The following is a 13475-nucleotide window of genomic DNA, read 5'->3' on the forward strand; positions in this document are numbered from 1 at the left end:
GGCTGAACCATCTTTTTCTTTGTATATTGTAACTTTTTAAGATAAAGCTTGTATCAACAGATGTTATAATCTGTACAAATGCGTCAAGTACATTGGCAATTTCTAGTTTAATGCAGAAACTAAATCTATTCAGTGGTTCAACGAAATTAATCGGATTAAGTGAATCATAACTTACCAGTCGCTACTGGCTGAGTTTGGATTTGATTCTATCGTACAATAGGACTCTAAAGAATTGTTACCATACAAATTTATTTTGATGGTTATAGCACGTACTTGATATTTGAAATTACTTTCTAGCCCAACTCTTTCACCTCGCAAAAGGTAAACACATGTGGAGTACTTGATCGCCAACCTTTGCTAGTTAGAAATGCACCTCAAGAAGAACATAACAATAGTATACCTACTTAATGTTTAAATGTTGAAATAATAATGATACTTATAGTAATAAAGGCCAACTTGGCCAGCGTGGTTGACTATAGCCTAATCACCCTTAACTTAGGGTAGGCCCCGAGCCCCTCGGTGGGGACGTATAGTGAGCTGAAGATGATGATGATAGTAATAAATATAAGTATGTATTATCAATTACTACGTATTTATCGTTATATTAAACGTTAATAAATTTATAAAAACATGTCTTCAGTTGCAGACACCTACGTATAATGGCGTATCATACGAGAAATTGTATTAAACGTGATCGTATTAACGGTGTTCTACTAAATACGTACGTTGATACGATTTGATAATCACATCATTTAATATAAACTACATGCAGACAATGCATGCAGTTTATGCAAGACGAAGAGAGAAGAAGAAGAGAGTTTATGTTTAAGCTGCTCTGTGAGCCCATAGTGGACATTAAAAGACTCTGAGTGCGAGTCGATGGATTAAACTAAACAACAATAAGTAGGTAAATCTAACGATGAAACATTAACTGCTGACTATTATACGTCTATAACTTATATGTCTTTATAGTTGTAGTACGATCTATTCGTTGTTTCAATTGACACACGAGAACCAATTCAATTAGGGCGCATTGAGGTCGCAAAGGACGCGCCCTATGTCAATCCATCGCTATACCGTCCGCTCTGACCGACGATTGCTTTGGATACAAGCAAAATGGGAATTTTTTCAAATTGGTTGACAGAATTTTTTCTTATCGATACTTTTTTATTTATTTATTTATACACAGATTATTAAACCTATTTCCTTAATGTTGAAACATTATATTGAAATGTTTAATTAAAAAAAATCGTTGTAATGACGTTAATACGCATAGCATAAATATTTAATCTCACTAATATTATAAATACAAAAGTTTAGATTGATGGATGTTTGTTTAAAGGTATCTCCGAAACAGCAACAGGGATCTTGTTAAACTTTGACACAAATTTACAATATAGTCTGGAAGAACACATAGGCTCCTAATTAAGTTTTTCTTTAAATTCCAGTCGCAGGTGACAGCTAGTAATAATTCTTCATGGCCATTTTAAACGAATCTACATGTCTTAGACGTAGTGTTTTTCTGATAGTATTTTCTTCTATGCTTGAAGCTTACTTAATAATTTAAACGTTTTCTGCCTTTACAGAGCTGTAAGAATTGTCGCTCTATTACATATTTTATTATTTATAAGGAAAATTGTAACAATGTTATCGTGTAATGCGTTTGTTATTCAGCTAAACAGGTGGGCGGGAATGAACGCAGCGTTTCCTGTACGGCGGCACATTAGTGTAATGTACGCGCCCTCGCCGCGCCGCAGCCGCGTGCCAAACGCAAATTGTCCAGTATCCTGCGCACACCAGCAAGACATGGACATTTTTATGAAAGATAAACAATTTTATATTTTCTTTAGCAGATTATTGACAAATAAGTTTGATGCTTGTGCTAGGATACTTTTCCGCCACTAGGCGTAAACCCAAACAGTAGCATAACTAAACATAAACACTGGATATCACATAATAAATTGTAGAAGTTAATTATAATTGCTTATGGGAAGACTTTATAAGGGAATACATTTACATTGCCCTTAACTACACCCTATACCCTAAATTCACAGTTTTATTTTGTAAAAACAACAATGATGCCAAAAATCTCAACTAGCCATGCAAATCCGAGATATCTCAGTAGTATTATTGCGTGTAAATATATCGTCCGGGTGTGCAAGAAGATTGGTCTCGTGATCATCAATTGCGGGGCCGCAGGTCTTCCTGCCAATCTGCCGCCGCTTCCTCCTCGCAGCTACCCGTAACTCCACACCACTGATTATCTACCGACCTATTCTACACGGATACATTTATACAAGTATACAAGAAAGTAGATAAAACAAGAATAAATATAACATAACTTTTTTATAATGTAAGAAAAAATTAATTGGCGGATGCCCCAGAGAAATATAAAAAACACTATTTATAATCTGTACATTTTTATAATCTAGGGAGGTGAACAACGGATCGTCTATTCTTAAGTAATTAGAACGACATCTAAAAAAAACAATTACCTCCGCAAATTCTTAACACCATTAAAAAATTCGAATAGTATGTTACGTCACTTTTCCAAATCGGTCAACTTTAGGCATTTGGCGGTTAAAATATGTGTATATAACCTCAAAAATGTCTTGTCATTCGGAAATGCATTCATAAACAATATTTCGCATTTTTTAAATTTTTGTGTCTTCAATGTATCAACCACTATGCCTTTGAGGTTATAAGCAATAGACGAGTAGCAAACGATTCTTTTCCGTTAATCAACTAACTCAATTACTGTAGACCTAGATACAGCTCGCCCTAGTATCGGAAAGATGAACGCACTGTATAGAATGAAACAAATTTATACATTAAATTAGGAACCTAACAGTTATTCTTTCTTTTAAATGCAATTTGTAGGTTTTCAGATTCTTCTCTTCAAAGAATTTGTTTAAATTAACTAATCAATTTGCAAATAAAAGTAACTTGGGTGTCAAAAACAGCTTTTTAATAATCAAATTGAAACTTAGCTTTTAATATTATGTATTAATAATTGGTCAATTCTCATTGAAAATATTGTGGTTTATGTTTTGAGAAAAAAAATGGAAGAATTTATCTTTGGTTTGGTATATTTGTCTTTGGTTTGGTTCTAACTTTGCAAGCGATCACTAGATGGCGCTGATTGTCACCACCACCATCAACATATGCTAACGGTCAATTGATTTTACACTAAAATAAAAAGTCCATTTCATGTAGTCTCTTATATTAAATTTCTTATGCCAGATAATTAAGTATTTTGCTACAATGTGGGAATGAAGAATTTTTTGTGACCTCATTCCCACCAGTTATGTTTTGCTTTATTAATGTTTCCTCTTCCAGGCATACCTTTTCTTGAGCTGCTAGCTCACGCACAAAACCAAACCTATCCGGTTCTACCCCTTTATGTGTCAAAGAGATTACAATGAATGACCGAGTTATATATCCCAGTCTATACTCACGTTCAGACAGTCGCCGTCTGGCTTCTAGTGAAATATAACGCACTATATTTTGAATAAAATCAGAATAAAAATTTAAATCACTTTATTCATATAATTTATTTGGAAAAAATTAAAAGTTCAGACGCCTTGATAAATAAAATAGCAATTGTTATTAACATTGTTTTTGCGAGCAGCCACTGTAGGAGCACATAAAATGGTAGTAACGCGGGAAAATAAAATAGTACTTAGTTTTTTACTGTCGGTTTTTCTTTCCAACTCATGTAAGTATTTTATTTTCATTCATTTTTAATCAACTATAAAAGCAGCGATTAACTTGTTGATGGCGGAGGACCTTACCTTAACAATAAATTCTTATTTTCAGGTGACGCGATAAAATGCTTTGATTGCAACAGTGCTAACAATTCTGCCTGTTTGGACATGCACCTACACAAAATGCACGCCATCGTGCCTGTCGTGGACTGCGCCAAAGCACTCCCCAACGCTTTGAGCAGTCAATTCTTTTGCAGGAAAATGGTACAAACAAGTAAGTACTTTTGTCTTAATAAATATGTTTACTCTTAAATATTATCACAATAAATAATTTATACAAGTATCCAGTTCTACGATTTATCATCTTCCTTACCTCCACCATATAGGGCTTAAAGTTTTTTTTTTTTAATTATTATAAAGATAAACGATTCGATTGTTTGCATTGAATTGAACTCTAGAATGAATGAAAGTTGCTAGCTGTTTTGAGCTACACTATTGCCAGATGATATAGGTTATGTTTCTTACTAGTTGTTTTAAATTACGCGGGGAAGAAGTCACTGTTAACTGCTATTCGCTTTATTGTTCATAAACATTTTAAACGTGTTGTCTATAATCGTAATTATTTAAGTTAATGTATGGTTACCAACATTTTTCATAGCCTTGTTATAATTTAATTAAAGGACAGGGTACATCCGTAGTAAACTAATACAAAATGTATGTATACAAGTTACTTTTAATGCGGCCTATTGAATGGAATATACGCAGTCCAAAGTTAACAGTGCGTGTAAAGTTATATTCTGAGAAGGTCAAACGATATAAGAACGATGTTGGTGCGATAACAAAATGAGAGATCGTTATTAATTTTTAATAGTATAATGATTTGACTAAAGAATGATTAACACAAATTATTTATAAACTAAATACATTTGAAGCATATAAATTGTATTTTTAACCTCAAATATGCTCAAAACGGTTACTTTCGTCGAATGTTTATTGCAGGCCAATGACATATAAAAGCTAGAATAAAACACGCATAATAGGTATATTTTTTCAATGTAATTTCTGTGTTAATTTACAGTCCTTCATCCAGACCAGACACCCGATCTCCGGGTAATTCGTAGTTGCGGCTGGGTGAAGCACAAGAGGGAATGCTATACGGCCGACAACAAAGATCACTTAGAGACCGTCTGTCAATGCTTTGGTGACATGTGTAACGCGGGAAATGTTCTGGAAAACGTCAAAATTACAGTTCTTTGCGCTTTGTCAGCCATCTTTGTGTATGTAAATAATTGGAGGAGTAATATTTAAGGCCGTATATTTGACCTTAGGTCTCTGAATAATGTTTTTTTTTAACTTTAAATGTACGTTTATTAGTTAATATATTAACTATGTATTGTAAGTGACTTATTTAAGGATATTTATTGACATGTTGTAAGTTAGTCATAGTATGTTTTCATAAATTTTACGTTATATCTAGTCAACTTTGTAAAATATTATAAAAAGACAAGTGCATTGGATATTCTTTAATCAAGAGTAACAATAAAAATAATAATAATATAATACGAATAAAAGAGAATTTTAGTGTTTGTGGTTAATTAGAATTTTTTATGGACAAAATTAATTGCTCAAAATCATTTTATGAACGCCATACTTGTTATTATTAGTACAAGTGTTATTTATTAAATTTGCATAACTTAAAAGTTTTTTTTCTACCATTGGTGATCGTATTTTTTAAACTTTACTTAGGTTTTAAATTAAGCTTTGTAGTATTATTTATGATTATAATAAATATATCACACTAACAACATTTATCATTTGATATTTTACTTAACCGTCGTCCGGAACTCTGTCAAAGTTCATTAGTAGCCAATCTGTTCTTCCAGACTATGTTTTACATCTATGCCAAATTTCAGCAAGATCCATAAATCCGTTCTGAAGATACCTTCTAACAAACATATACATTCCCATTTATAATATTAGTTAAATGATTCTTAATCAAATATTTTTTGAACAGAATAAGTCCACTTATTGTCATCGTATTAACATAAGCCGATGCTATATTGAATGTCAACTGAGTTTGTTGCAGTTTGACAGCCGCCGCCGGTCTCCGCTGTCGTTGCCCTTTTGACATAACAGATAATAAAAATATTATTCAAATAAAATGTTTGCATTAACTATATTATATGTATTTTTGTTAACGAATTGTGTTGATTATGGTAAGTATTAACTATTCTTTAATTATTTCGAATTAAATATAAGAAAAACATTTGTAAAAGAGTCATTGTTCCGACATACAATCTCCATAAGCTAGAAAGTTGGAATAAAAAACTTATATAACTGAGGAAAATATCGTGATTCCTTGGAATCTCTCTCGTCCAGATTCAACTGTATTTAGTAGTTTTTAAATTTAAGTCCTTAATAATTAATAATTTCCGCAGCGTTCAGTATTCGTTGCTATGATTGCAACAGCGCTAACAACTCCATGTGCCTGGACCCCACGGTGTACGACGCGGAGACGGTGAGGAAGTTCCTGGGAACCATTGATTGCCAGGCCGATGTCGAAGCACCGCAAAGGAAAGATTTCTTTTGCAGGAAGATTGTGCAGACCAGTTCGTATAAGATTTTATAAAACTTACTACTATAATATTATATATGCGAATGCTTAGATGGATGTTTGTTTGAAGGTATTTCCAGACCGGCTTAACAGATCTCGATGAAATTTGGCTTACATATAGAACATAGTCTAGCAGAACACATAGGCTACTTTATGTCTTAATTTCGCGCGGACGGAGTTGCGGGCGACATCAAGTTTAATTAAAAATATTTTCATCATAATTTTGATCTTACGCTATTAAACAGACAAAATTGTAGTTATGTGTAAACTCGGTTATGCGAAATAAAACCTACCATACAAATCCTAATGTGTAACCTGTTTAAAATTAATATAAGCGCCTGAACTAGACTAATAGTAGACTTATTCGTAGATTCAATTGCTAATTTTCATTATCAATGGTTTAAGCCATTTTAATAGAGCAATAGCATTTTATTAAAAACTATTTTTCTCAGTAACTACATTATCGGTTCATTTGGGATTTCCATTACTTATAAATGTAAAAGAATCTATATTTAATACGTAAATATTGTTAATATCAGAATAGGTTATCACAAATAGGCTATCGCTAATTATTAGAACCAATCCTCCTCAGATATCAAACAGGAACAAACTAATAACTCACCCAAAGGTCGAATAAGACTAGAAAATTACTAGAATTAATCTATTTTATAAGATATTAATAAACATTTCTGAATATACGTATATCTTGAACTGGCAATTAGTTAAAATAGATAAAATAAGTAAAAGAAGTCTAAATTTTTTTTTTCGTAAATAAAATTCCTATCACAAAATATTAAGTAAAGACAATAAAAAACAAATACTTATTTTGTCAGGTGTGGGGTTCGAACCCACGCTCCCTCTCGGGAACCAGAGCTTAAATCTGGCGCCTTAGACCACTCGGCCAACCTGACTATTGAACTCAAGAACAATAAATTATACTTGATACTATATACCTACATGTTATGAATTTATTTACATAAGCCCACGGTTGTGTTTTAATTAGGTAATTTTTAGAGTATTTTACAGTATAAAAACATATAATACATTCAAACAATTGTAGTACTGCACATTGCTCTGTCTGACTATTCTGTTCTCGTGTGAAAGCAGCATTAGTTTGAATGACGCTATTAAGGAGTTTAATTTCAGTGTAAATTCGTTCTACGCAAACAAATGTTGTAGTTATAAATATACTTGCAGCATATATGTATACGTAGTTATAGCGACAGATTTGCTAAATCGATTATTATATGGTTCCTATGCGGTATGCGAATTAAATTCATTGACTAATACCTAATTGTTATTCACAGTAATGTTCAAGGGTCACGAGCCAGAGGTCAGAGTAACCCGGGGCTGCGGCTGGGTGCGGCACCACCGGGACTGCTACAAGGCAGACAATGAAGACCACTTGGAGACTGTTTGTCAATGTTTCGAAGACGATTGCAATGCGGGAACCGCGCTCACGTATACTACCGCCCTTGTCACGGCTCTCAGTATACTGGTTATTTATTTCTAGTAAAATTTTTAATATTACAATGTGTGTTTTCTTACTTTTATTCATCATCAATTTTCGTTTGACATACTATAATTTTACTAATATTATAAATACGAATGCGTGGTTGGACGATCGCGCAGGTTAGATAGAAAGGGTGCCACAGGTCTGCGATTTACAGTCACATAACCTCAAACACCCCAAAGGCAACGCCAAAATTAAAGAGCTAAAACGGTTACTATGCATAGACAAGATTTACTAATTATAATAAATATTTGTTTAATCTGTAGTTCCATTAAATACGTTAGATCGTTTATGGAAGCGATAGCCATTGAAGTAGAAATTTAGTAATTTTAGGTTATAAAATATGACTCAAACGTTACTAATAAATGCTTGAATGTAATAAGATTGTGATTCATAGCAAATCGTAAACGTAAATAACGTGTGCTCGAATATGTTTAAGTTTCTTTAAGTTTAAGTGAAATTCCATGATTCTGGTTAAAAAAAATCTGAAGCATCTGGTGTGTGCGTAACTTAATCTTAAGTTAATCTGTGGTAAGGAATACCTAACAAGAATTAATTGTAGAATGGAGAAATTCCATACTAAAATAACGATAATACCTACTCCTTGCTTTCCCGTTCCCGTCTTTATTACTCGTTGCATTAAGAGAGGCCAGTGGCCTACATTCATGCGACAATATGGCGGAAGCCCGCCATCACGTGCTGTCACGTCGGATGCCCTCGCTTTGTCCACAGTCTACAGCGCATGACATTTCCACATTTGAATATTATAGCGCATTAAAGGTTAAACTGAATGTTGTCCCTGGTATAAAATTACCTCTGAAAGATTCGAAGTTTATATTTCACACGGACTTGTGACTCTATGTCACTATTTTACAAGAATTTTCGCGGTTTCGAAGATATTGTCGTAGTAAAAATATTTACAGCTTACCCAATATCTGATTAGTAATAAGTAGAAACATATAAATACATTTTATTAAAAAAACAGAAAATTTTGCGTTCTATGCGATTGACCAATATAAATAAACGCCATCTATTAGCGAGAACTTGTACTTCTCGAGTTTATGTAATGCTATTTTTGAACACAAGATGGCTCCTTTTCAATGATAAAATCAATAAACAGAAAAATTATTAAAAGAAAAATTTATTACTTATAACATACAGATACAATGAGTAATACTTATTTTTCGGTAACTATAATTGTACTTGTAATTTTGAATTACAAAACCCATAAAATTTTTATAAAAATAATGATTATTTTTTTGAAAACATATAAAACCATTTTTTCTTGTTAAAACTGTTCAATATAATATTTGGATAAAGTAAAATTGATCAAATCAAAAAATTGCAGGAATCACTCATCAGTCAGGTTGGCCGAGTGGTCTAAGGCGCCAGATTTAAGCTCTGGTTCCCGAGAGGGAGCGTGGGTTCGAACCCCACACCTGACAGACGCATTCTTTTTGTACAATTTTTTACACGGAATCAAATTTTTTTCTAAATAAAAACTGATTTTATCCTGGAAAAATAATTATTCAAGGCCACTGGTAGCCACGAAGGGGCCACAAAAAATTACAGTGAATTGCGTTATGGCTAAGCTCCAAGAAACTTCCAGTTATACTCCAGAAATTGGTTTATGTCATAGAAAAAATCGCCTTATTACTTCTACTAGAATTATTTATAGATTGTACTGTCTTCTGTTTTCAAAATAGTAGTAATCAGCAAAAACGACTTTGTTATAGTTACCTCCATTATTAGAATTTCCCCTTATGCAGTTTTAACCACACTATGCCGTTATTGTTTTTCCCCTACACTTCCATCCCCTCTCTTCGGCTGTCTAGACATTTTTAACGTTGTTCGGGAGGTAAAGAGATAAATGTATCGACTTCCTAGCTGTTTTTAAAAGTATTTGCCTATGATAAAATAAATATGCAGTCTTATTTCTACAGAATAAGTTTAAAAATGCATTGTCTGTCTGTCGATAATAGTGCTTGACTTTTAAATGTTCGGCTAGACAACTTAATTACTAATAACTGTTTATTATTTGGGCCATATTATTAAGCAAGTTAATTTTATAAACCTTATCCGTATTTGTAGCTAAAATTTTCCTAAACAAGATAACCCCAAAAATTTAACAAAACGAATTTGCGTAATTTATTTTACAATTCTACCAACAGGCAAAAATGAACTAAGATTATGAGGTAAATAATATAACTATTATTAAGCTAACTGGCTAGTGACTATGACTTCAGTAAGCTACAAATATAAGTATTTTAATCCGCATATTAAAAACAAAAACTGTACCTACGTCATTCGCAATTTGGTAAAAAAAATGTCGCCCTGATTCACAAATAAATTATGCTTATTTTGAATCTGTATTTGTGTGTGTCTCATTTTGCATGTGTGTTATCACGTTAGTGTGCGTATTGTGCGTTAACATCAGCTGTATTTATTTACACTGTTGTATTTTAAACCTTCTACTCAAGAAAATAGAGTTTATTTTGTTTTTAAATTTTCAAGGGATCTGTTCCAGAGATTACCAGAGATTTCGTCCGGTACTTTTCCGAAGATAACGTTGTATTTACAAACAAAACATATTGCGCAGTTTCAATGCAGTGTTTAATCAAAACAACGATAGACCGCGTCATGAATTTCTACAAATAATAATAATATTATTTAATTACATTTCGTTTAAATTACAATAGTTAATTTGAATATTAATTATTGGATCAACCAGGATATTTCCAAGCTCCAAGAAATAAGATAATCCATACTTACACACATGATTTTAACTGGTCTTAATTACTCCTGGAAATTAATTATTATTCGTACCCTAGGCTTTCGACGACATACCTATACAAAAATTTGCTGTCTCTGTTTTTTTAATGAGAAAGAAAGGGATAACAAATGTTATTGGGCAGTGACATCTCATTGCTACCAACACTGTGGCTTTGTAGACTTGTTTCTTTGGTACAAGAGTAACAAAATATTATGTTTATCAAGCAATAGTTTATTATTTACAAAGACGTTATCTCTAGACTAAAATAAATAATACTGTCAAAACATAAGTATCAAGATACGATCTCTGCGACATCTTTCTAAGAATCACAAATATTTTATTTACTTATTGTTACCGTGAAAACTTAAAACAAATTAAATAATGAATTACAGTAAATTTTAACACTTTCAATGCCATTAACCGCGGGATTCTGAGGCCAAAATGTCTGTATAATATTGTCATCTGTGTCAATCTTTAACAAAACAGAGATAACAATGTTTTAAAGGGAGATTTTGGTCTTAGAAACCCACTGTAAGATTTTCACCTATTAAATTAAAAATCGACGAGTTAGCACTGAATATGTTAAACTTAGTTAAGCTGTTATCCAATTTAGGTTATTATTATTTCCAGGATTTTAATTTGTGGAAGATTTTTTAATGGTTTCATATAAAATAGCGCTATCTGCATTTAGGTAAACTATCAAACTAGTAAATTTTTAATATCTGTCCACTCCATCAGTATGACAAGTGTAGGTACATCAAAGATATGTTACATATCATATATATGATGTCAAGTAGATAATTTAGGATATATGTGATTCCCCTTTAAATATTTTTACGGTATTAGGCAATTAACTACTGCTAACACAATCAACTATTCCAAATTGTGTAATAGTACAATGCCATCCAAAACATCATTAGTCACACGAAATACTGCGCAGTCTATCATGAAAATTTTCGATATACGTTTTCGTTACGTCATTGATAAAAAATGTATGTAAAAATTTGCATGAGATTTGACGCTGTACTCAACACCGGATAGTGGAGCTGGAAAATTCTCTATATCCATACATATTAGAAAAGAATTGTCTGTATGTAACATCGAAAATAAAATATATTCCGTACACATGATGTATTTACGTTGCTGAAAAGGAAAAAAAAAAACAATTTTCAAAATTTTTGTCTGTATGTAATTTAATCGATGAGATGTAAAGATATGATTTTATTATTATATATTATACATTATTTTACCATGAAAAAGCTAGACAAATGTAATAACGTAACTACAATAATGGCAAGCCCTGATATAAGCCACATTTTTCTATTGTTTAATAGAAGTTGACTGATTAAATTCGTAGTAAATGAATTCTTAACAGTGGTAGAGCCCGCTTTAACATCTTCGCACGAATCGGCCCGGCTCGCCCGGTGAAATACCACGACCATACAGAAGACAGGCGTCAAGTGGAAGCTATTCCGCGTGCAGTCTGATGAGTGTGCGTCCCGGAGGCCTAATTTATTCCTCTTTTCCTTCCCAACCTTTTTCTTATAAGGAAATAGTGGGAAGTGGAAGTGGACTTTCCGGATGAGAGGATGCATGGAAGTGTTTTCTTTTCCATCCTCTGCTCCGTCGATTAAAGGTAGGCAACGCATATGCAATTGCGTATGTCTATTGGCAACGGTCACTTCGCTATTTCAGCGATTTCAGGTGGCCGCTCGCTCGTTTGCCACCTTATGATATAAAAAAAATCCTGAAACCCATATTCCAAATAAAAAGAAATTAATTGAACAAATACATGTATCTATAGTAGCTTTACATTCTAGAGGCAGTAAACAACTCTCTGGTCTGTAGTGTACATTCAAGGTAAATATTATGTAATCATTTTTTCCTGGTATTATGGCGCGGTTCTGTGAATCACAACTACGTCACAGTTCAAGCAAACGACTAACTATGCAAATTATTTCACCACGCCTTCATTCGCAATATAGTGTAGATAAATTGTTATGTTTCCGGACGTTTCTATATGAATACATTTCAAAATCGCTTTCGTTAGTCACTTTCCCTCATGTGATATTCTTTTCATGTTCAAGGGAGATGGAGAGAGCTCGGTCGATGTTATTTAGCAACAGTTACTTGAGTCCACAGCAGCATTAGCTGCTCCACAATGGTCCACTCCGGTGAAATACCCACACAGAAGACAGGCATAAAGAGGAAATAATTCAACGTTGTTGAGCCTAGCTACCGAAGGCCAATTTCTTGCCCTCATTCCATTCTCCCAATTACCCTATGTTTTTTTGTTTGTCCAAGATGTTTAAAATAACATGGCTATACGAAATATCGATCCTAAAGTCCGCCTTTGTATTGAGGTTAGGTTACACCTTAATATTGATCCTAACTGTCATACAGACTACATACTATAGTATACACAAGTTAAAGTACACTTTAAAACAAAGGCATAGAGTATAAAATGTTCGAAACAATATTTTGCACTGTACTGGATCAAGGTCACTGGCCAGCCCTAATGTTTAAAGGTTAAGAGCACTTTGTGTAATGGTTTTTTGGAGTGATTGAGTTATAAAAATGCTTAATGCTTATCGTCCATTCAATTTTCTTTTCCATTTTGTGGATTAGAAAAAAAAATATTTTTAACCGCGTACTAATCGTTAATCGCCGTTTCAAATTTATTTGAATAGTCTAGATTCATTTAAAATTAAGTGTTTTAAATAGTAATGTAAAAGTCTAGATGCTTGGCAGAAAGCAACAATTAAATTAAACTGATTTTAAAAACAATACAATTGAAATTTTATACGCGACTGTACTTTACCGTGTTTTTCACTTGAAACTAGTAGATACTCATTTCTACATGTTTAA

At 32.8% G+C, this 13475-nt stretch overlaps 2 protein-coding genes and 2 non-coding genes across 4 annotated transcripts; 3 read left to right on the forward strand and 1 right to left on the reverse strand.

Annotated features, from left to right (window-relative positions):
- The first annotated feature begins 3580 nt into the window (after positions 1–3580).
- LOC106126643 (uncharacterized) lies at positions 3581–5015 on the forward strand. The gene is made up of 3 exons (XM_013324390.1): positions 3581–3718; positions 3820–3981; positions 4786–5015. Exons 1-3 carry the CDS (start codon positions 3652–3654, stop codon positions 5013–5015), a joined length of 459 nt encoding a protein of 152 aa, XP_013179844.1. The 5' UTR covers positions 3581–3651.
- A 786-nt stretch (positions 5016–5801) lies between these two features.
- Positions 5802–7854, forward strand: LOC106126634 (uncharacterized). The gene is given in 3 exon segments (NM_001311958.1): positions 5802–5923; positions 6146–6316; positions 7629–7854. Coding segments are annotated over 3 exon segments (432 nt in total). The 5' UTR covers positions 5802–5868; the 3' UTR covers positions 7835–7854.
- On the reverse strand, positions 7149–7232 carry TRNAL-UAA (transfer RNA leucine (anticodon UAA)). The gene has a single exon. It is a non-coding gene; the product is annotated as a tRNA-Leu (tRNA).
- A 1341-nt stretch (positions 7855–9195) lies between the features above and the next one.
- On the forward strand, positions 9196–9279 carry TRNAL-UAA (transfer RNA leucine (anticodon UAA)). Its single transcript has one exon. It is a non-coding gene; the product is annotated as a tRNA-Leu (tRNA).
- Positions 9280–13475: the final 4196 nt, after the last annotated feature.

The sequence above is a fragment of the Papilio xuthus genome, unplaced genomic scaffold, assembly GCF_000836235.2.
Source record: "Papilio xuthus unplaced genomic scaffold, Pxut_1.1 DF824992.1, whole genome shotgun sequence".
NCBI classification, from domain to species: domain Eukaryota; kingdom Metazoa; phylum Arthropoda; class Insecta; order Lepidoptera; family Papilionidae; genus Papilio; species Papilio xuthus.

What these genes read in the sequence shown, in the direction of transcription:
- LOC106126643 (XM_013324390.1), top strand. Translation starts at nt 3,652, where the DNA reads ATGGTAGTAACGCGGGAAAATAAAATAGTACTTAGTTTTTTACTGTCG. An exon ending in GGTTTTTCTTTCCAACTCAT is followed by an intron (nt 3,719 to 3,819) that starts GTAAGTATTTTA and finishes TCTTATTTTCAG; the next exon opens with GTGACGCGATAAAATGCTTT. An exon ending in CAGGAAAATGGTACAAACAA is followed by an intron (nt 3,982 to 4,785) that starts GTAAGTACTTTT and finishes GTTAATTTACAG; the next exon opens with TCCTTCATCCAGACCAGACA.